The sequence below is a fragment of the Myotis brandtii genome, unplaced genomic scaffold (genome assembly GCF_000412655.1).
Source record: "Myotis brandtii unplaced genomic scaffold, ASM41265v1 scaffold517, whole genome shotgun sequence".
NCBI classification, from domain to species: Eukaryota; Metazoa; Chordata; class Mammalia; order Chiroptera; family Vespertilionidae; genus Myotis; species Myotis brandtii.
In genome coordinates, this window is record NW_005369706.1 from 520,296 (window position 1) to 539,944 (window position 19,649).

Genomic DNA, 19,649 nt, shown 5'->3' on the forward strand with positions numbered 1-19,649 from the left:
CAGCTGTGTTTTTGTTGTTGGCTTATGTTATGGACAGGGAACATGAGGGATCCCAGGGCGGAGAGATAAGCCTTTGGGCTCCTGACATGTCTGCCCTTCTGCACTGCCTCGAAGGGCAGGTGGTTGATCCCACTATCGGTTCAAAGAACCCACATCATAGTACGGAGGTTCTTGGAGTGGCTGTGAAGAGGAAGTTAGAGGGGAGATTCAGGGACACATGCCTCTCCGAAGGCCAGTTGTCAGGAGCAGGGAAGGAAATTCCTGTCTTCCCTCTTTCCCTGAGAAGGGAAGAGGCCAGTTGGGATTCTTAGGGCTAAAAGATGCTTTGGGTCAAGGATTAAGGTGGCCATTTTCAGGCCAGGGGTGCCCTGGGGCCTCAGTCCTTATATGCCGCCATACACCCCCAGGCAGCCCAGGGCCCATCCTGCCCGGGAAGGAGTGTTTGCTGGGTGCAGAAGTTGCTGTTTACAAGTGGACTCTTGGGTGTGACAGGGATTCCAGAAAGCAGCTGGAGAATGGGGGGAGCAGAGGGGGAAACCGTTGGTGTTACGGATGATTCTGTTATTAAAGCGAGCTTCTCCATCTCGGCCTTCCTGCAGCTGCCCAGCCCTCCCCCACCTCCCAGTCCCTGGCTTCTCTCCCTAGAGGACTCTGGGGGAACAGCTGGTGAGTGAGGGGCTCATCAGGGCCCCAAGGCCTTGGCAAAGGGCCCAGCTTAGGGAGCATGGGGCTTGCTGCCACCTCTCAGGCCCCTTCCTCCCAGGCCTGGACTTGCGTTCTGCCAGGGCACAGGGGAGGGAATGGGAGCTGCAGACCCGACTCCTTTGCTCTGGCTGCCTGAAAGGCCAAGAGAGATCTCTTCGGAGGCCCTGGAAGCCCCTGTCCCTTCCTGGCTTTAAAGGGCCAGTGGGTTCTAGGGCCATGACTGAGTAGGCTGAAGAGATAGTGGTCACGCAGATGCACTCTGCGATTGGGCTGAACCAGCCACGTCCCAGGCCTGGAACTGCCCCCCGCCCCCACGCCCAAGCAGCTGTTCCCCCTTTTCTGTCCCTGGCTGCTTGAAAACTGTGCTCTCCCCCCAAGGACTGGCCAGAGAGGCTTTGCTCTTCCTCTCTTCTCTCCCTCCTCTCAGCACTGAGGTCACCGTCCTCTGAATCAGGCCTTTGTCGGAGGCGGGGCTGCCTGTTGGTTGGCAGTTGTGGCGGGAGAAGCCCACAGTTCAAGTTAGGGCTTCCACACCCTGCAGCTTCATCCCTACGCAGCCCTGGCTGACCTCGACCCAACATCCGACATCCAGGATGTATTTATGGTAGGACCACCAGAGGAATGTTTGAAACCAGGGCCATCCTGAAAACCCCAGGCTGGGGCTTTTCCCGGGAGCCCATCAGGCTGAACACAGAAGCTGTGAGTAGTTGTGGGCCTGCGGGAAGGAGGCGAGTGCTCGGCCCCTGGGGCAAGGGGCCCCCAGTGACACCCAGTAGGGACCCCACTGGGGAACTGACCTGGGTTGATTTTTTTTCTCATGAGACTTAAGCCAAAAACCCAGACTCTGAAGGGCCTAATTAGGCTGATTAGGATCGGGAGGTGGTAGTATCTCTCTGTATCTTAACATTCCCCATAGGATTGCAAAGATGCAGGAAGTTTTCCTAACACCATAGAAATCTTGAACTCAAAATCTGGTCTGACTCATAGTATGTGCCCCTCCCTACCACCAAGGTCAAATGCAGGCCTCTAGCCTGTGACTCTTAACCCTGGCCAAAAGCTTCCTGCCCTGTCCTCGTGGCCCTGCAGACACAGAGAAGGCCCCTTTTCCTGAGCTGGCCAGACCTCCTCGGCCGAGGGCAGCAAATATCTCCCCCAAAGTGAGGCTGAGTCATAGCCTGCCTGCAGCCACCATTTCCGGAGTCTCTCCTAGTCCCAGCCAGGGATACAGAGACACACATGGCAGAGCTGTTGCTCTTGGGTGGCTTATCACTGGGAGGGTTCCCCCAGATCACAGTGGGACTCAGGCCTCCCTGCTCTGAGACCCGCAGGCGCTCAGATTGGAGGGTGGCATGGTTGGCTCTGTGGGGTATGCATCATCCACAGCCAGTCCTCACATCCGGGACCTCGAGTCTAACCCGGATGCTTTTGTTTGTTTGTATGTTTGTTTGTTTGTTTGTTTATTGGCTGTGTACATGGGGTACCTTATTCTCCGAGTGAAAATGCTAAGGTGGGTTGGGCTTGGGCCGATGTTCCCACAAGTACAGAACTGAATTAAGTGGGTCCTGAGAAGTTTGACTTGTCTTGAGGTTGAGGAAGGAGATGAACATTACAACCGGCATGTGTCCAGTGCTGTGCTGGTTCAGTCTGGAACGCGGGGAGATAAGGCAGCTCTCTAGGTGACCACTTCCTGTCGGGGATGCCTGCGGGCTTGGAGAGCCTCCTGAGCCCAGGCAGGCTTACTCCAGCCTCCGTCCTTTTCACCAGCTCCACCTGTTCTGCGTCCATGGGGTGCTCAATGCTGCAGCTCCCTCATCTCCACCCTTGCTCTCTAATGGTGGGTCTGGCAAATGAAGCCCCAAGTCCTGGATCTAATCCTGGATATCCATAACTGCATCTCCATCCCCCACTGGTGCCAGCTCCACCTCCTCTCATCAGGATCTTGGTTCAGGAAGTAGGAGCTGATAGGCGTAGCCAGCTAGGCCTGTACCTCCTGCTCTTCCCCAGGCTCCTCACCGCTCCAATCCTGTAGGACCCCGGCATGGCTCTAGTTCCTCCATCTGATTGGGGAAAGTACGCTCAGGGCCTCTGGTGTCTCCCCCTAATATTGCTGCTGCTCATAGCAGGGGCTGCTCAGAGCTTGAGGCCAAACCCTATCTTTATTTTTTTAGGAAAACATATTCTCCTAAACCACCTTCACCCTTACTTTGGTTTTTGTTGTGTGGCGAACACAAGACTTGGGCTTTCCACAGTTTTAGCTTTATTTTTATTTTTTAATTGACTTCTGAGAGGAAGGGAGAGGGAGAGAGATATAGAAACATCAGTGATGAGAGAGAATCATTGATCGGCTGCCTCCTGCACACCCACTACTGAGGATCGAGCCCACAACCCAGGCATGTGCCTTTTACCGGAATCGAACCCAGGACCCTTCAGTCCGCAGGCCGGCTCTCTATGCACTGAGCCAAACCAGCTAAGCCATTAGCTTTATTCTTTCTTGGCCCCTGGACATTGCCTTTTCATCCCACTCCTGTCCTTCATCCTCCCAACTTTTTTCCTCACACTCCCCAGCACTTCTGCACCCACCCCAACCCACTGGGGAAATAAATGGGGAGGGGATTGAGGGAAAGCTGGTGATCCATGGGGGCAGGCTGCTCCTAGAGCAGGGGACCCTCCGACTGGAGCCAGTGGGCGTTGGCCCAGAGGTGAGTGGTGGATGGGGTGGAATTGGCCCAGTGGTGGAGGTAACCCAAAGCCCTTTTTTGGTTTTAACCCCTATTTGTGCATGTGGGAAAGAGGATATTTCTTGAAACTTTTTTTTGTTTTATTTCCAGGCCTGTCCATTTCTAAACATATCAAACATGATAATGTCATAGCAAATGAAGTTATACTAGGTACATTTTTTTTTACTGTATTTTTATTAATTTCAGAGAGGAAGGGAGAGGGAGAGAGAGATAGAAACATCAATGATAAGAGAGAATCATTGATCAGCTGCTTTCTGCATACCCCCCACTAGGGACCAAGCCCATAATCTGGGCATGTGCCCTGACCAGGCATTAAACCGTGACCTCCTGGATTGTAGGTCGACACTCAACCACTGAGCCTTGCCACCAGGCAACTAGGTACATTTTTATGATGTTAAAATAACAAAGGACTGCCCTGGCCAGTGTGGCTCAGTTGGTTGAGTATCCACCTGTGCACCAAAGGGTTGCCGGCCCAGGTTACGGGTTCAGTCAACAGTCAGGGTGCGTGCAGGAGGCCACCAATCAGTATTTCTCTCTCACATCGATGTTTCTCTCTCTCTCCCTTCCTCTCTCTCTAAAATCAATAAAAACATTTAAAAATAATAACAACAAAGGACTTTAGATTGTGGTAGTGCTAAAAGTAAATATTACACCGTTTTTCCTTTTCTTCTAGTTTTCAATTTATCCCATTGTCATACACACACTCTCACTCAGGAAGAAGTGCTCTCCTGTTTGCTGGTTCCCTCTTCCTGGGGTGCCAGGCAGAGAAGAGTGCAGGCTGCCTGGCTCTGGGGTGGAGAGCTGGGGGGAGAGGGTTGGAGAGGGGGAGCTCCTTGAAGGCAGGGCAGTTTGGGCAGCACTCTGAGATCTCCAGGTGCCCGTTAGTGGGCACCCCCGGCTGAGGTGACTCGGGGTCTGCCTACCTGTGAATAGACCAGAAGTGGGGGGATGTAACAGCAGGCTCTTTGCAGGACTTTCCACTGTGCCTGCGTCAGGATGTGATGATATGAAAAGCTTCCATTTACCGAGTTCACGCAGAACACTACGTACATGATCTCATTTCATCTTCCAGCAACCCTTTCTGCATAGTATTCTTATCCCCGTTACATAGGTGAGGAGCCAGATCTTGCAGAGTCAGGATTCTAACCCAGGTCTGTTTAACTGCATTGTCCCGGGAGCCCTGGGACTGCAGAGCTTACTGACTATAAGGAGCTTACAGTACAACTTGTGCACAGAGAGGCCGCCTGGGGGTGGCGAAGTCCAGGCCTGTCCAGTGCGCTTTGCGAACCAGCCATGTGACTTGGGCTGCATCTTTTGCCTCTGGAGCCTGCTTGCTCCCCTTACAGGTTTGGTAGGAGAATCAAGTGGAATGATGCATGAGAAAGTGGCAACACACAGGATACATTCAGTGTATGCAAGTGTAACTTCCTATTCCTTGGTTCCCTCATCTCAAATATAGGTGCTGATAATAGCTTTTAAGTCCTTTGAGGTGGTGATGAGGATGAAAGAAAGCACCATGTGTGACTGTTCATTTCCACCTGGTGTCTGAGTGATTTCTGACTGAGAGCTGGGACCTCTGCACTGGCACTTCCTCTACCCAGAATGCTTTTTCCATCCCAGGATTTGATCTGGACTTCAGTCGGTCTCTGCTTAACTGTCGCCCCTCAGTGTCTTACCAGGACCCAGCATATGTTCCTTGGGTGTTCCTTGGTTTATCGTGTATGATCCGCCTCCCCCAATAAAACGGAAGCTTCATAAAGGCAGGGCTTTCGCTGGCTTGTTCTCCCCTGTGGCCCCGTGCCTGGCACAAGCAGAAGCCAAATAAATGCTTGTGGAAGGCATGGCTGACATGCTCTCCCTGTTTCTCCACAGGCAAGGTGACCATTCTGGCTGTCAGAGTGAGTGTGCCAGCCTGGCCGAGGGAGCAGAGACAGGTGAGGGCTCTGTGGCCTGTGCGGCTGTTGATGGGGACGGGAGGGGGAAGGCTGAGTGGGGCAGGGCCCTGTGCCCCACCGTGGAGGACGGAGGAGAGAGCGTTCAGATGCCTGGAGGACGAGTGCTGCGGTCCTCTCTTCCTTGGTCCAGAAGTGCTAAGCTCCTTTGTGGGGGCTTCAGTGGGGCCGGGAGGCAAGTAGTCAGTTGTAAACCGGAGCCTCCACCCTTTGGCATGAGGAAGGGTTTCCCATCTACTGGAAATTTCCACAATATTTGTGTAGAAGAAGGAAATGAGCGCTTTCCTCTGGCAGAGAAATTGAAACTCAAATGGAAGATGAAGCCTAGTCAGTACCGGCAGTAACCATGGCAACAGTGTGGCGGGGTGGGGCATCACACACACAGTTCAGGTTAGAAGCCTGGCTGGCTGTGTTCATGCAGTGACAGGCTGGTCTCTTTACACAGAGGAAAGGAGAGGGATAGAGAGTTAGAAACATCGATGAGAGAGAAAAATCGATCAGCTGCCTCCTGCACACCTCCTACTGGGGATGTGCCCACGACCAAGGTACATGCCCTTGACCGGAATCGAACCTGGGACCCTTCAGTCCGCAGGCCGATGCTCTATCCACTGAGCCAAACCGGTTAGGGCAAGGCTGGTCTCTTTAGTTGGTGCTCAGTCTGTCTCTTGCACACCAGGAAGTGTAAGCCTGGGCAGTGACATGAACATGCCCTCATGGAATCGAGAGTCCGGGGGAGACCGTTACAGACCTGAGTGGACTTGGATTGAAATAATCCAAGGAATGATAGGAAGGAGCTGGCCAAATGGAAAGGCGAGTAAAGGGCCGAGCCCCTGCAGAGGACCAGGGATCCTTGGAGGCAGGCAGGCACCTCCCAGTGTCGCCAGGAGGGTACAGTGTGCCAGATGGAGGCCAGTCGCGGCGGAGAATTCAGGTTTCTCAGCTCCTGGCCAGTGCCTGTGTGACCTGTGACAGGGCGAGTGCAGTTACGGGGCTTTACAAAACAATGGTTTTTGTTCTTCAGATGGGAAGAGTGTCTTTTTCCCGTGACCAGAGAGACTTAGACTGAGTTGTTACAGTGTCCGTGGCACATCAGTCCCACTGAGCTCAACTCCGAGAATACTAACAAGTTTCATCTTTGTCCTCCTCCCCCGCTCACCTCCCCGGCCCTGGAGCAGCCTGCCCGGCCTCTCGCACTTGTTCCCAGGGCCTGATGTCAGAGGCCATGGACCAGCCGGCTGGGAGTCCTGAGAACCCGAGGCCAGGAGAGGGTGGTGATGGCGGCATGGAGCCGGGTACCTGCCAGGAGCTCCTGCACCGACTGCGGGAGCTGGAGGTGGGCACGGGGCGTGGGGGGCAGTAGGGCTGCCCTTTCCTCTGAGCTTGGTGGGGTGTTTGGGTGCGGCTGCCCTTCCTCTCAGCCCCCTTGGCCAGGTTGGAGCGGAGATGAACATTCTTAGGAGAGCTCCTCTGAGAAGCCCTCTCCCTGCCCTTAGCTCTCTAGGCTAGGTGCCGCTCAGGGACAGGAGGCATGCCCAGGGGCAGGCTTGTCCTAACCCCTCAATGTCTCCCTTCTTTACCCCACTTCTCCCCCACATTCATGCTCTGAGGAAAAGGGTGGTCACAGAGGAAAAAGGGTTTAGATGTCCTGGCACTCAGGATTTGAGGAACAAGGACATGGATCCTTAAACTAAGGCCCTACATCACATTCTTAAGGTCCTGCCAATCTCCTCTGCCCTCTCCCCAGGGAAATCAGGGTTACTCTTGGCACCTCCCACCTTAGGTCCTGGTCACTGGACTGAGGTTGAGGTTACAGAAAACCAGACATCTGAGCTCTGCCTTCTAATGCCCTCAGCCCATCTCTATAGGCCTCCCCGTGGCAGAATCCATCCAGAGCCAAGAGGTGGGCAGTGGGGTAGTTAGTAGACTCCTTGCCTCCCCTTCCCCAAAAGGAGTTTGCCCTGAGGGAAGAATGGTCCCATAGCCTCCTTTTTGCCCTCTTCCCGCTTCCTGCAGGCAGAGAACTCGGCACTTGCCCAGGCCAACGAAAACCAGCGGGAGACCTATGAGCGCTGTCTGGACGAGGTCTGTGGGGTCTGCAGTGGGACTGATGCTGGGGAGGGTTGGGGAGCATAGCTTGTCTCCTCCAGATAAAGGCTGTTGGCTGACATCTCTGCCTCGGGGCTTTCTGTCCCCAGGTTGCCAACCATGTGGTACAGGCACTACTGAACCAAAAGGTAAGTGGCCATGGGAGACCTTCTCACCCCTAAGTCCAACCTCCCTGGGAGAGGTCCTGGGTACCACAGCAGTCCCCTGAGCCTTCTCAGCTAAGCCTTTGTTGGGGGCTAGAGGAGGGAGCTTGGTGGAAATGTCCTATTGGCCCAGTGATGCCCCCATCCCTCCCCCACCCCTCGCTTCCTCACTTCAGACAGGCCTGTACTGTTTTATCGGGAGACAGGGGTGGCATAGGTGAGGCCAGATCTCTGAGTTTTGGTACCTTTGATTTGGGCTTGAATCCTTCTCTTATTCTGGCCCCAGATTGTAATGGACCTGAAAGCAGTGTTGATGTTGGGAGCATAAGGTGGCATCTAAATATTTACTGAAGTACTGTGGGTAACTTCTCGACACATGGTCCATCTGACCCCTAGATCTTCTTCTGCCTTGTATGGACCCTTCTTTAATGTGTGGTTTCTAAGAGGCGCTGGGCTGGCTCCAGGATTGGGGAAGGTACCAATGGGAATGGGATTTACCTCCCTCCGTGGGTGGTTAACTTTAGAGAATTTATCATCCCCTGAGGATTTGATAGCTGCAGCCTCCTTCACGGAGGAGGTTGCAGGAGAAGGGCATGCCCGGGAGGAGTGCCCACTGCTCTGATGAAGGAACTGTGTGCTCACCCACCCTCCCTGGTATGCTCTCCTTATTTTCCTCCACCTCCTCCCGGGCGGCCGCAGGACCTTCGGGAGGAGTGCATCAAGCTGAAGAAGAGAGTGTTTGACCTCGAACGACAGAACCAGATGCTGAGCTCCCTGTTTCAGCAGAAACTCCAGCTCACGACAGGCTCCCTCCCTCAGGTGGGCACAAGCCATTCTCCTTCCCGCATCACACCTCACTTTCCTGCCTCCCCCAGCCCCATCATTACCACCACCCACTCTTCCCCAAAACACCCACAGAAGCAGGCTGCCCAGCGCTCCCTCCATTCTGGAGGGAGTCCATCCAGGGAAGGCCCGCCTGGCCTGATAGATGTGCGCCTTAGACGGGGTGAAAACTCCCTGAGTCCCCTCAAGCCGGGCTGCCCCCCACCTTGCAGGTGCTTCCCTCCCAGGTGGATGGGATCCCTTTTACTGACAGAGAGGCTCCTGCTTACTCTCCCCCTGTGTGGGGAGATGGGTGGAAGCTGAAATTGTAATTATTTCACACTCCCAAGGGGCCCCTTTGGCCACTGCACTGCCTCTTCTTGGCCAGGGGCTGGGGTGGGACCGGGTGGAAGGCACCCAGCGCTTGGTGTCACAGAGAGGTCAGGAAAGGCACTTGGCCGGACAACTCTGTATTTGTGCACATTGCATACGGGTGGGGCAAAAGTAGGTTTACAAAACACAGAGTTTATTCTTGTACTATTATTTATTATTGTATTATTTTTCCATACAAGCAACTGTAAACCTACTTTTGTCCCATCCTGTATGCTCACCCACTGACTCGGACATGGCCGTAGACCCTGGTTAGTCCCTGCTTCTAGCCCCGGCACCCGCCTTACCCGGGAGAAGCAGGAGCCCACTCGGAGTGAATCCTGTGCTCGTTTGGGGTCACGCTGTCAGAAAGCCCCAAGGATGGGGTGAGACACGGGGGTAGGAGGGTCAGCAGCAGCTCCAGGTTCTGAAGTCAGCCGGCGCACCCTCACCCCACCTCTGACCTTGACAAGAAGAGAAGTGCCTTCTGTGTGTGTGTTTGTCTGATACAAACCAGGCAGCTCTTGGCTCCCAGACCCTGGGCAGGATGCCCTCAGCTCCTGGGAGGCCTGACCCTGCCTGTCTAGAACTCCTGTCACCAGGCAGGTACAAAGCTGAGTGAATCAGCCGCAGGGACTGCAGCCCCCCTGCCCTGGTCTTGCCCAGCTACAGGGTTCACCCTGGAATTCCCAGAGGCCTAACCACACTGGCCGATCTCACCCCGTCCATTCCTTCTCAGTAACTAGTGATAAAAGAGGTATAAATCATCCTTAAGTCATTTTTTTTTTTTACTTAAATTAATTCTGGGATTTGAATTTGGGCTTTTTAGATGAATTTTGGGGTTTGGGGTCATAGAGTCATCTTCCCCAGAGGTAATTTATGACATAATGGAAAGAGCATGAACCTCAGATAAACTCCCTAACTTAGCTAATTCTTAGCTATGTGACCTTGGACAAATTATATCATCTCACAAACTAGTTTTTCCTTCTAGGTGGGGATAGGAGCACCTATATTGCAGGTTGTCATGAGGATTAAGTAAGATAATAAATAGGGCTTGGCCCAGAGTAGATGGTCAGTGTTCGGCAGCAGCTATTTATCATTATTCATGTTATTCCTAAATTGTGCTTTTCTAGGATGAAAGCCCCATTGAGATGCTAATTAAGCTCTTCTTGTGAGTAGTGCCTTTGCCAACACATATGGAACTGGACAGGGCTGTCGCCTGTGCAGAGCAAATGTAACCCCTGACGGCCCGGGACTGCCGAAGCGAAGGCAGGTCTACAGGCAGCAGTAGTACAAAGCGGAGTGTGACAGCGCTGCCCAAGAGCCAGAGGGGGTGGGGGAAGGCTGGGCACAGAGACAGGCTGGGGAGGGCTCCCTTAATGAGGTGGCATTGGATCTGGGCCTTGATGGATGAGAGATTTAAAGAGAGTGCAACGGGGGGCAGAGAGATGCGATTCCCTGTGGAAGGAACAGAGCAGGAAGCCTCGGAAGCGGCAAGCTGTTCCGCGGGGCTGGAACAAAGGGTGTGTGAGGAGCAGTGAGAGACAGAGCTGGAGCCGGCGTCGGGAAGACCAGGCAGGCTGGGCTGGAATGCAGGCAGAGGAGTTCAGACTTGTCTTCAGTGAGCAGGCAGAGGAGGCTTTGAGCACAAAGATGCTTCAGGGGGGTAAAAAAAAAGAAAGAAAGAAAAAAATGCTTTAGGCTGCCTTGTATATCGGAGGTTGAGAAGCCACCCAAGTCAGAGACTGAAATACTGAGAAGCATCCAGCAGGAGGTGTGAGGATCTGGGCTGAAGGGGCGGCTGCAGGTGGCCAGAGGGGAGGCAGAGACGCTGCCAAGACGGGATCTGAAAGCTACAGAGAGTGAGAGACAGGGAGGACTTCAAGTTGACTGCTATCTAGTTGAAATGCCAAAGCGAAGGAAGTGACATCCTCAGGGACTGAGAGAGAAGTGACCCATGATTTAGCACTACTTCTGTAATCCTCAGAGTACAGGTTTCACATGAGACTAGTTAAGGGAGACAGAAGTGATAGCTGACACCACCATCTCTTTTCTGGAACCCAGTAATAAGTCCCCTTCCCTTAGTCGCAGCCTGTGATGCTGGGCTCAGAGGTAGTCAGAACAGGAGGGGCCTCGCTGTGCACTCTCTCTGTAATCAGGGAGGAGGTCCTGAGGAAGAGCAGAGCGGCCCTGGACCTGCAGTGGCACCTGGGGTGGGCCTGCCACTGCCCTCGGGCCCAGGAGCCACGTCTCCCCTCCCCCAAAGCCCCTGGGCCGCCCCACCTTTCTGCCACCTGGGCATGCACTTCAGTCTGCCTGTGCCTTGGTCTCCCAAGGCTCCTTGACCAGGTGGTGGGGACAGTGGTGGACATACCTTGGGCCAGGAGATGTCCCTGAAGGGGCAACTCTTTCCTGCCCTGGGACGGGAAGGCCTAGTTCATGGGGAAGTAGGGACCTGGGACAGAGCACTTGTGCTAACTCTGCCTCTCCCTGCAGATCCCACTTACCCCACTCCAGCCTCCATCAGAGCCACCAGCCTCCCCCTCCCTGAGCTCCGCCGAGGGACTGGCCACCTCGCTGCCTCTGGGGCGCTGTGCTGGGCAGAGAGAGGTAGGCGGGCTGGGCACGGTGGTCAGTGGTTCCGCTGGCCATGGGCTTGTCCGTTGCCTCCATTGCTGATTTCTAATGAGTCCCAGGGGAGGCCGTGCCCCATGCACAGGTTCTTGACCAGGCTGTGTCACCTCAGACCAAGAAAAACAGGTCCCATCCCAACCACTGGCCTTGCAAGCAAATGTGTTAGTTCTGCAGTAGGAGTCACGGCTCCCTGTGTGCCAGCCACTGCTGAGCACCTGGGTCTCATCTGCCTTATGAGGTTAAACATAGCTAGCATCCGTTTTACAGATGATACTATGAAGCTTGAAGATTCAGTAACTTGCCAAAGGCCATATAACTAGTTAGTAGTAGATCTGGTTCTTGAAGCTACACGGCCTGGCTCCAGAGCCCATGGAGTTAACCACTATGTCAGACTGGACTGGGCACGAGAGGGGGCCGGGCAAAAGCTGGGATGGGCTTGCAGGAGAGTCATTCCCAGTCCTCTTCTCCATGGAGATCAGGTCAGCAGGCCGCTGTCTGACCTGAAAGGGCCTGGGCTTGCTGCAGTGGCTTAGGAATTGGCTGCATCACATCCCCTTCTTGAGTCTGTGTTCTTTCTGAGCCTGAAAAACGAACAGGCCTCCCTCCCCGGGACAAGCATAGCGGTCAGTGTTGTCGGTGGGCAGCCCTGCCGACCCAAACAGCAGTGGGAAGTGGTGGAAAAGCAGGGCTGGGATAGCCAGGAAGGGAAATGGGGTGCCCACCCAACCCCAGTCACTCCAGGAAGGAGTTGGACTAACCAGGGCTCAGTGATCCTTAGGGAGGATGAGCCTTCGTATCCCAGGAGCTGTCCATTCCTTTTGGGGACAGAGACAAAACCAGGCCAGCTGTGTTCCTGCCATACACAGTTACGCGCAGCTCAGGCCCTGGGTCTGCACATGGTCTCCTTATGCTGTTTCTCCCCCCAGGTGTGTTGGGAGCAGCAGCTGCGGCCAGGAGGCCCAGGACCCCCGGCTGCCCCACCCCCAGCGCTGGATGCCCTGTCCCCATTCCTTCGAAAGAAAGCCCAGATCCTGGAGGTGCTGAGAGCTCTGGAAGAGACTGACCCCTTGCTTCTCTGCTCACCTGCCACCCCCTGGCGGCCTCCAAGCGAGGGTCCTGGCTCCCCAGAGCCCATCAATGGCGAGCTGTGTGGCCCACCCCAGCCTGAGCCCTCCCCCTGGCCCCCCTACCTGCTACTCGGCCCTGGTAGCCTGGGAGGCCTGCTACACTGGGAGCGCCTCTTGGGGAACCATGGGGAGGAAGAGGGTGCTGGGCGGCCCTGGGGCCCTAGTAGGGGCTCCCTGCAGGCCCAAGGTGCCATCTCTGGCCCACCCTGTGCCCCAGGCAGCAGCTCCTCCTCCTCTTCTGATGAGGCAGGTGATCCCAATGAGGCACCCAGCCCCGACACCCTGCTCGGGGCCCTGGCCCACAAACAGTTGAACCTGGGTCAGCTCCTTGAGGACACAGAGTCTTACCTACAGGCCTTCCTGGCCGGGGCCACCGGCCCACTCAACGGGGACCACCCAGGCTCCAGGCAGCCATCCTCCCCAGACCAGGGCCCCCCACAGCTACCCAAGTCCAAAGGCTTCCCCAGGTCAGCTTGGGGTGGGGGTGCCCCAGAGGCTCACAGGCCAGTCTTTGGTGCTACCTCAGAGGGCCAGGAGTCCCTCCCCTTCCTCAGCATGTTCATTAGTGCGGGGGAAGCCCCCCCGGGCTCTCGACCTGGCCACCCCCACTCCTCTTCTCAGGTGAAAAGCAAGCTCCAAATTGGCTCCCCTTCTCCTGGGGAAGCCCAGGGACCCCTTCTGCCCTCTCCAGCCAGAGGGCTCAAGTTTCTAAAGTTGCCTCCAGCCTCGGAGAAGGTCCCCAGCCCAGGAGGCCCCCAGCTCAGCCCTCAGCTCCCCCGGAACTCCCGAATCCCCTGCCGGAACAGCGGCTCCGATGGCAGCCCCTCCCCACTGCTGGCCCGAAAGGGCCTGGGTGGAGGAGAACTGTCCCCAGACGGGGCCCAGGGCCTGCCCACCAGCCCTTCACCCTGCTCCACAACCCCGGACTCTGCACAGCTCCGACCTCCCCAGCCAGCCTTCTCCACCACGCTGTCCCCTGGGTCGCCCTGCTACGAGAACATCCTGGACCTTTCCCGGAGCACCTTTAGGGGGCCTTCTCCAGAGCCACCCCCACCCCCATTGCAGGTGCCCACCTACCCACCACTAACTCTGGAGGTGCAGCAGGCCCCTGAGGTCCTCAGAAGCCCTGGAGCCCCCCTTAGCCCTTGCCTCCCAGAATCCTGCCCCTATGGGAGCCCCCAGGAGAAAAATGTGGACAAGGCAGGCTTGGAGTCTCCCCATCCTTGCCGCCGGACCCCAGGCAGCTCAGCCAAGAAGCCCAGCCAGGGGGCAGGACGGCGACCTGGAGATCCTGGCCACACGCCCCTGCGGGACAGACTGGCAGCCCTGGGGAAGCTGAAGACTGGCCCCGAGGGGTCCCAGGGCCCAGAGAAGAACGGGGTGCCAGCCAGGCTTGGCACCGAGAAGGTGCGGGGAGCAGGGAGGTCAGGGGAGAGTACTGGAGACCTGGCACTCTCCATCCCCAGGCCCCCTGAGCAGCCAGAAGCCAAGGGGGCCCTGCGGGGGGCAGTGGCCTTGGGCACGAGCAGCCTAAAGCAACAGGAACCTGGGCTCCTGGGGGACCCTGGGGCCCGAGTCTACTCCTCCCACTCCATGGGGGCCCGGGTGGACCTGGATCCTGTCTCACCGAGGAGCTGCCTCACCAAAGTGGAGCTGGCCAAGAGCCGGCTGGCAGGGGCCCTGTGTCCCCAGGTACCCCGCACCCCTGCCAAAGTACCAACCTCAGCCCCCAGCCTGGGCAAGCCCAGTAAGAGCCCCCACGGCAGCCCGACAAAGCTACCTTCCAAGTCACCTACCAAGGTGGTGCCCCGACCTGTGGCCCTGCCAGCCACCAAGGAGCCCCCCAAGCCTGACAAGGGGAAGGGCCCACCATGGACAGACTGTGGTAGCACCATGGCTCAGCCCACACCCTCAGCACCTGGCCCGGCTGACTCAAGCCAGGGTCCTGAGGGGCGTGCCCTACACTCGGCCATTGAGGAGAAGGTGATGAAGGGCATCGAGGAGAATGTACTGCGGCTCCAGGGTCAGGAGCGGGCACCAGGCACCGAGGCTAAGCACCGAAACACTAGCAGCATCGCCAGCTGGTTTGGCCTTAAGAAGAGCAAGCTGCCAGCACTAAACCGCCGCACAGAGGCCACCAAGAGCAAGGAAGGGGCCAGCGGGGGCTCCCCGCTCCGGAAGGAGGTAAAGGTAGAATCCCGGAAGCTGGAGGCAGAGAGCCTCAACATCTCCAAGCTGATGGCTAAGGCAGAGGATTTGCGCCGGGCGCTGGAGGAGGAGAAGGCCTACCTGAGCAGCAGGGCCCGGCCGCGGCCCGGGGGACCAGCACCAGGGCCCAGTGCAGGGCTGGGGCAGGTCCAGGGCCAGCTGACTGGCATGTACCAGGGCGCAGACACCTTCATGCAGCAGCTGCTCAACAGGTGAGGGCCTGGGACCAGTCGCAGGTGCTTGGTGACTGAGGACCCTTGTCTCTCCATGGGTACAACACTTGGCCTGCGAGCTTAGGCTTCCCAGAGGTCAGAAGGGGTCAGAGGTCAAGCAAAATGCTACCAAAATATTGGGGGGTTAGCTGCCTGACCAAGAGGAAAGTTGGGGTGTTTGTTCCCCAGCTCCCCGCCTCTCTGGCTGATATCAGGCTTGCTGAGACGCAGTTTCTCATTTGGGAAGAGGGAACAGTCCACACTTTCCTGGATCATCTCCGGTGTTGGGTGAGGCAGCCAACCTAAATGCCTGCACACAGCAGTCAAAGAGATGCTAGTTCCTGGCCATGGCCTGATGAAGTCTCACTCTGGGGTTTCCCATTCTATAGAACAGGGGTGGGGAACATCCAGCCCAAGGGCTGTATAAGGCCCATGAAATCATTTGGCCTGGCCCTGCCAAGGCATTAAGGGTGAGTTAATTAAATGTTTGACCAAATATAGCAGGATAATTTGTTGTTGTTGTCAATCCTTACCCAGGGATATTTTCCCATTGATTTTTAGAGAGAATGGAAGGGACGGGGAGAGGCAGAGAGAGAAATATCGATGTGAGAGAAACATCGATTTGTGCCTCATCTAGGGCTGGGGATCAAGCCTGCAACCAAGGCACATGCCCTTGACCAGAATTGAACTGGGACTCTTCAGTTCTATCCACTGAGCCAAATTGGCTAGAATTTTTCAGTTGATAATTTTGTATGGCCTGCGAATAATGTTATAAATGTCCAAATGGCTCTTGGCAGAAAAAGGGTACCCCACTCCTGCTATAGAACAAAGGGGGGTCTCCTTCCCATCTTGTCCTTTGGCATCTGCCGCAGACCCAGCAATGGGAGCTGTGGTTTACAGAGTGGCCTCCCACGCTTGGGGTTGCGCTGTCTGGGCCACGTTAAGGCAGAATGTCTGCAGGAATTGGGCCCCAGGTCTGGTGTGATTTGGACAGCAAATTCAGCTGGGCCAGGCTGGGTGTGTTGTGTGGGCCAGGATGTGACCAGGTTTGCCATTTATCTGCCAACATTGTAGCGTGGTCTCTAACCTTGACTCTGGGTAATTTTGGGAGAGTTCTCCCATCTTCCCAGCCCCTGCTATCCCTCTGGGGTTCCTCTAGGGCAGTGGTCGGCAAACTGCGGCCCCTTGAGTGTGGCTCTTCCACAAAATACCACGTGCGGGCGCGCACATACAGTGCGATTGAAACTTCGTGGCCACACTCAAGGGGCCAAAGAGCCACATGTGGCTCGCGAGCCGCAGTCTGCCGACCACTGCTCTAGGGTCTCTGCCAGTTCCCTTGTCAGAAGGGATTGTTGTGGGCAACCACCAGGGATATGTCCCCTTCCCCAGGGACGGGGGGGGGGCGGGGGGGTGTCTCACTAGACTAGACCCACACCATTGGTGGAAGCAAGGCCTCCCTCATCTCCTGCACTGTTGCCCCTAGGGTGGATGGCAAGGAGCTGCCACCCAAGAGCTGGAGGGAGCCCAAACCCGAGTATGGTGACTTCCAGCCAGTGTCCTCTGACCCCAAGAACCCCTGGCCAGCCTGTGGGCCCCGAAATGGCCTGGTGGGCCCTCTTCAGAGCTGCGGAAAACCTGGGAAGGTAAGTTCTTGGGACGAGGGCTGGGTGGAGAGCTGGTCTCTTGGTCCTGTCAGACCTCTTAACCCTGGAGGGCTCCCCTCCCTGAGGCCTGGAAGCTGCTGAATGCATTTCTGGTGGGGGATGGGAGGTGCTGGGAAGGGGAGAGGACCTCCTGAGGGCTGGAAGGCTTTGGGCACTCTCAGATCCATACTTCAGGGGTCCTAATGATGCGGCTAGGAGAGGGGTTTGGGGTAGGGGACGAATGTGCTCAGAGGTCTCCTGTTTCCCACAGCCAAGCAGCGAGCCAGGAAGGCGGGAAGAGATGCCTTCAGAGGTCAGCCTGGCCGAGCCAGTGCCCACCTCACACTTCACAGGTCAGTAGATCAAGGGCCAAGAATAGGGCTTTACCCCTTCCTGTCACTGCAGCAGATGCCAGGCCCTGAGTGCCATATTGGTACCAATCACCAAGCGGGCCCTGGGGCTGCACAGAAATATCACTTCTTACACTCAGGGTACCTGCCACCCTTCTCCAAACCTCGAGAAGGTGGGACAGGGTAGGCAGGGACCACCTAGCCTGTTGGGCCTGGAGGGGCCTGGACCAGGGGTGGAGCCTAGGCTGGGGCAGGAAGCTGGAAGAAGGCAGAGTGGATGAGCCACCTGCAGCCTCACATTCATGACTTACCCTCCCCTCCCCCAGCCTGTGGCTCCTTGACTCGAACCCTGGACAGTGGCATTGGGACCTTCCCGCCCCCAGACCATGGCAGCAGTGGGACTCCCAGCAAGAATCCTCCCAAGACCAAGCCACCACGGCTGGAGCCCCCACCCGGGGGGCCCCCAGCACGGCCACCACCCCTTACCAAAGTCCCCCGCCGCGCCCACACGCTGGAGCGTGAGGTGCCAGGCATCGAGGAGCTGCTGGTGAGCGGGCGGCACCCCAGCATGCCGACCTTCCCCGCACTGCTCACTGCTGCTCCCGGCCACCGGGGCCATCAGACCTGCCCTGACGGTGAGTGTCTGCACAGGTGGGTGGGCTGTCCCTGTACTCCACCCACCACCACCTCCTTCCCCTTGTCACCACATAGATCCCTGTGAAGACCCAGGACCTCTCCCTCCTGTCCAGCTGGCCAAAAACTGGACCTTCCCCAATGCCAGGGCAGCTGGTGGCTCCACTGACCCTTTCCTGTGCCCACCCCGACAATTGGAGGGGCTGCCCAGGACCCCCATGGTGAGCATGGTGGGAGGGGAAAGGGCATAAGACTGGCGGGCAGGGGGTAAGGGAAAGACCAGTGTTTCCTGTGAGGTACAGCCCTTCCTGGAGGAGGACTGAGTGGAGAACCCCTTGGGTGCCCCTCTGAGCAGCCCACCCACCTCCCTTTTTTTTAATACGTTTTTATTGATTTCAGAGAGGAAGGGGAAAGGGAGGGAGAGAGAGAGAGAGAGAGAGAGAGAGAGAGAGAGAGAGAGGTCAATGATGAAAGAACTATTGATCAGCTGCCTCCTGCCCCCTTCATGGGATCGAGCCCGCAACCCGAGCACATGCCCTGACCAGGAATCGAACTGTGACCTCCTGGTTTATGGGTCGACACTCAACCACTGAGCCACACTGGCCAGGCCCCATCTCTCTTCTTACACCTCTCCGGAAAGGGTTTCTGTCCTTCCACAGAACCGTGGTGGGGCTGTGCTCAGTCATGCCTCCAGCCAGCTTCCTCTGTGGGCGCCCTCCGTGGTGGGCCCCGTCTGCAGAGCCCCCGTGCCCGGGGCAGGGCCCAGGCTTTCAGGCAGGGCCGGGGGTGAGAGAGCTTCCTCCTGAGCCTCCCTGCCTTTCCCAGGCCCTGCCTGTGGACCGGAAGCTGAGCCTGGAGCGCAGCCGCCCAGCCACTGCCACACCCCCGGGCCCGGCGTTTGGGGGTAGCCGCACTCCCAGCACATCGGACATGGGTGAGGAAGGCAGAGTGGCCAGTGGGGGCCCCCCAGGGCTGGAGACCTCCGAGTCTCTCAGCGACTCGCTCTACGACTCGCTCTCCTCCTGTGGGAGTCAGGGCTGAGGAGCTGCGCCTCGGCCCCTCTCGGACACAGCCTGGACCGGCTCTCCTCAGGCCCTGCCCCCTCGGGGCCATGCGGCTCCTCCCTGCAGGGACCAAAGAGGCAGATGGACCAGAAGGTGAAGGGGGCGCCTGGCACCCCCCCTGCCCTCCGCTGCTGTGGAGGAGATGACCACTCTCAGCTCAGGGAGAGACCCCACCTTTGGTCCTTCCTCTCACCCAGAGTCAGGCTCTTCCTCTGAGGGACTGGGTTCCAGGCCGCTGCCCCAGCCCTAGCTCCTACTTCAGGCTGAGCCATCCCGTGGTGCTGGGCTTCCTGCCCGCCGGCTGTGCCATCTCCGCCAACCTGGCCGCTCCCTGCCCCCAGCCCCTACGGGGCCAGCCGGAGGCCCCGCGCTGGTGGAGTTTGGGGGCGAGGGGTCAAGTTGCCTTCTCTCTCATCTGCCCTGGTCCTCCTTGCTGTCTGGATGGTGCTGCCCTCCCCTGTCCCATGTCTTTGGGGTCATTTGTCAGTCTTTTTGTTGTTGTTTTTTTATACATTAAAGCACCCGGCCCAATCCCCACTCCCCACCCTCATCCCGCACTGCGGTTAATTTATCTGTCGTTATAAATGCGGCTGCTCTGCTTCCAGCCTCTGCTTCTGCAGTATCCCTAATAAAACATGAAGGCCCCGCTGTACCCCCGACTCGACTTGTTCTGTGGGAGGACTCAGGGATGGACAAGTGGGCGGAGACTGTGGGCACCAGGGGGAGGGGGTGTGGGTGAGACTGTCTTGGGCGCCCTGTGAAGCAACCCACCTTCCAGGGGATCTGGCTGGGGTCACCTAGAATTGAGGGACTGGGGTCTGCTTAGGCCTGGGCTGGGGAGAGTGCCCTGGTCCAGGGCTTGGGCAGGGTAGCCGTGGGCAGGCACTTAAACCCCGTACACATGAAATGAGGTAGGCCCTCCAAATTCTGAGCTCCAGGGGCT

General features: G+C 57.1%; 1 protein-coding gene across 5 annotated transcripts in view; it reads left to right on the forward strand.

Annotated features, from left to right (window-relative positions):
• The window catches only part of NCKAP5L (NCK-associated protein 5-like), a 35,291-nt gene extending 15,933 nt beyond the window's left edge, over positions 1 to 19,358 (forward strand). The window contains exons 2-13 of one of the 5 annotated variants that reach the window (XM_005877313.2): positions 5,316 to 5,377; positions 6,571 to 6,728; positions 7,409 to 7,477; positions 7,591 to 7,629; positions 8,344 to 8,463; positions 11,332 to 11,445; positions 12,396 to 15,016; positions 16,500 to 16,659; positions 16,931 to 17,012; positions 17,336 to 17,644; positions 17,721 to 17,863; positions 18,468 to 19,358. In XM_005877313.2, coding sequence (XP_005877375.1) covers positions 6,606 to 6,728; positions 7,409 to 7,477; positions 7,591 to 7,629; positions 8,344 to 8,463; positions 11,332 to 11,445; positions 12,396 to 15,016; positions 16,500 to 16,659; positions 16,931 to 17,012; positions 17,336 to 17,644; positions 17,721 to 17,863; positions 18,468 to 18,683 — 3,996 coding nt within the window. In that variant the 5' untranslated portion in view covers positions 5,316 to 5,377; positions 6,571 to 6,605 and the 3' untranslated portion in view covers positions 18,684 to 19,358. Of the gene's footprint in view, positions 1 to 5,315; positions 5,378 to 6,570; positions 6,729 to 7,408; positions 7,478 to 7,590; positions 7,630 to 7,930; positions 8,120 to 8,343; positions 8,464 to 11,331; positions 11,446 to 12,395; positions 15,017 to 16,499; positions 16,660 to 16,930; positions 17,013 to 17,335; positions 17,645 to 17,720; positions 17,864 to 18,467 lie in introns of those variants that run through there. The other 4 variants (XM_005877314.2, XM_005877315.2, XM_014548632.1 and 1 more) reach the window with 4 other exon arrangements.
• The last annotated feature ends 291 nt before the right edge of the window (positions 19,359 to 19,649 follow it).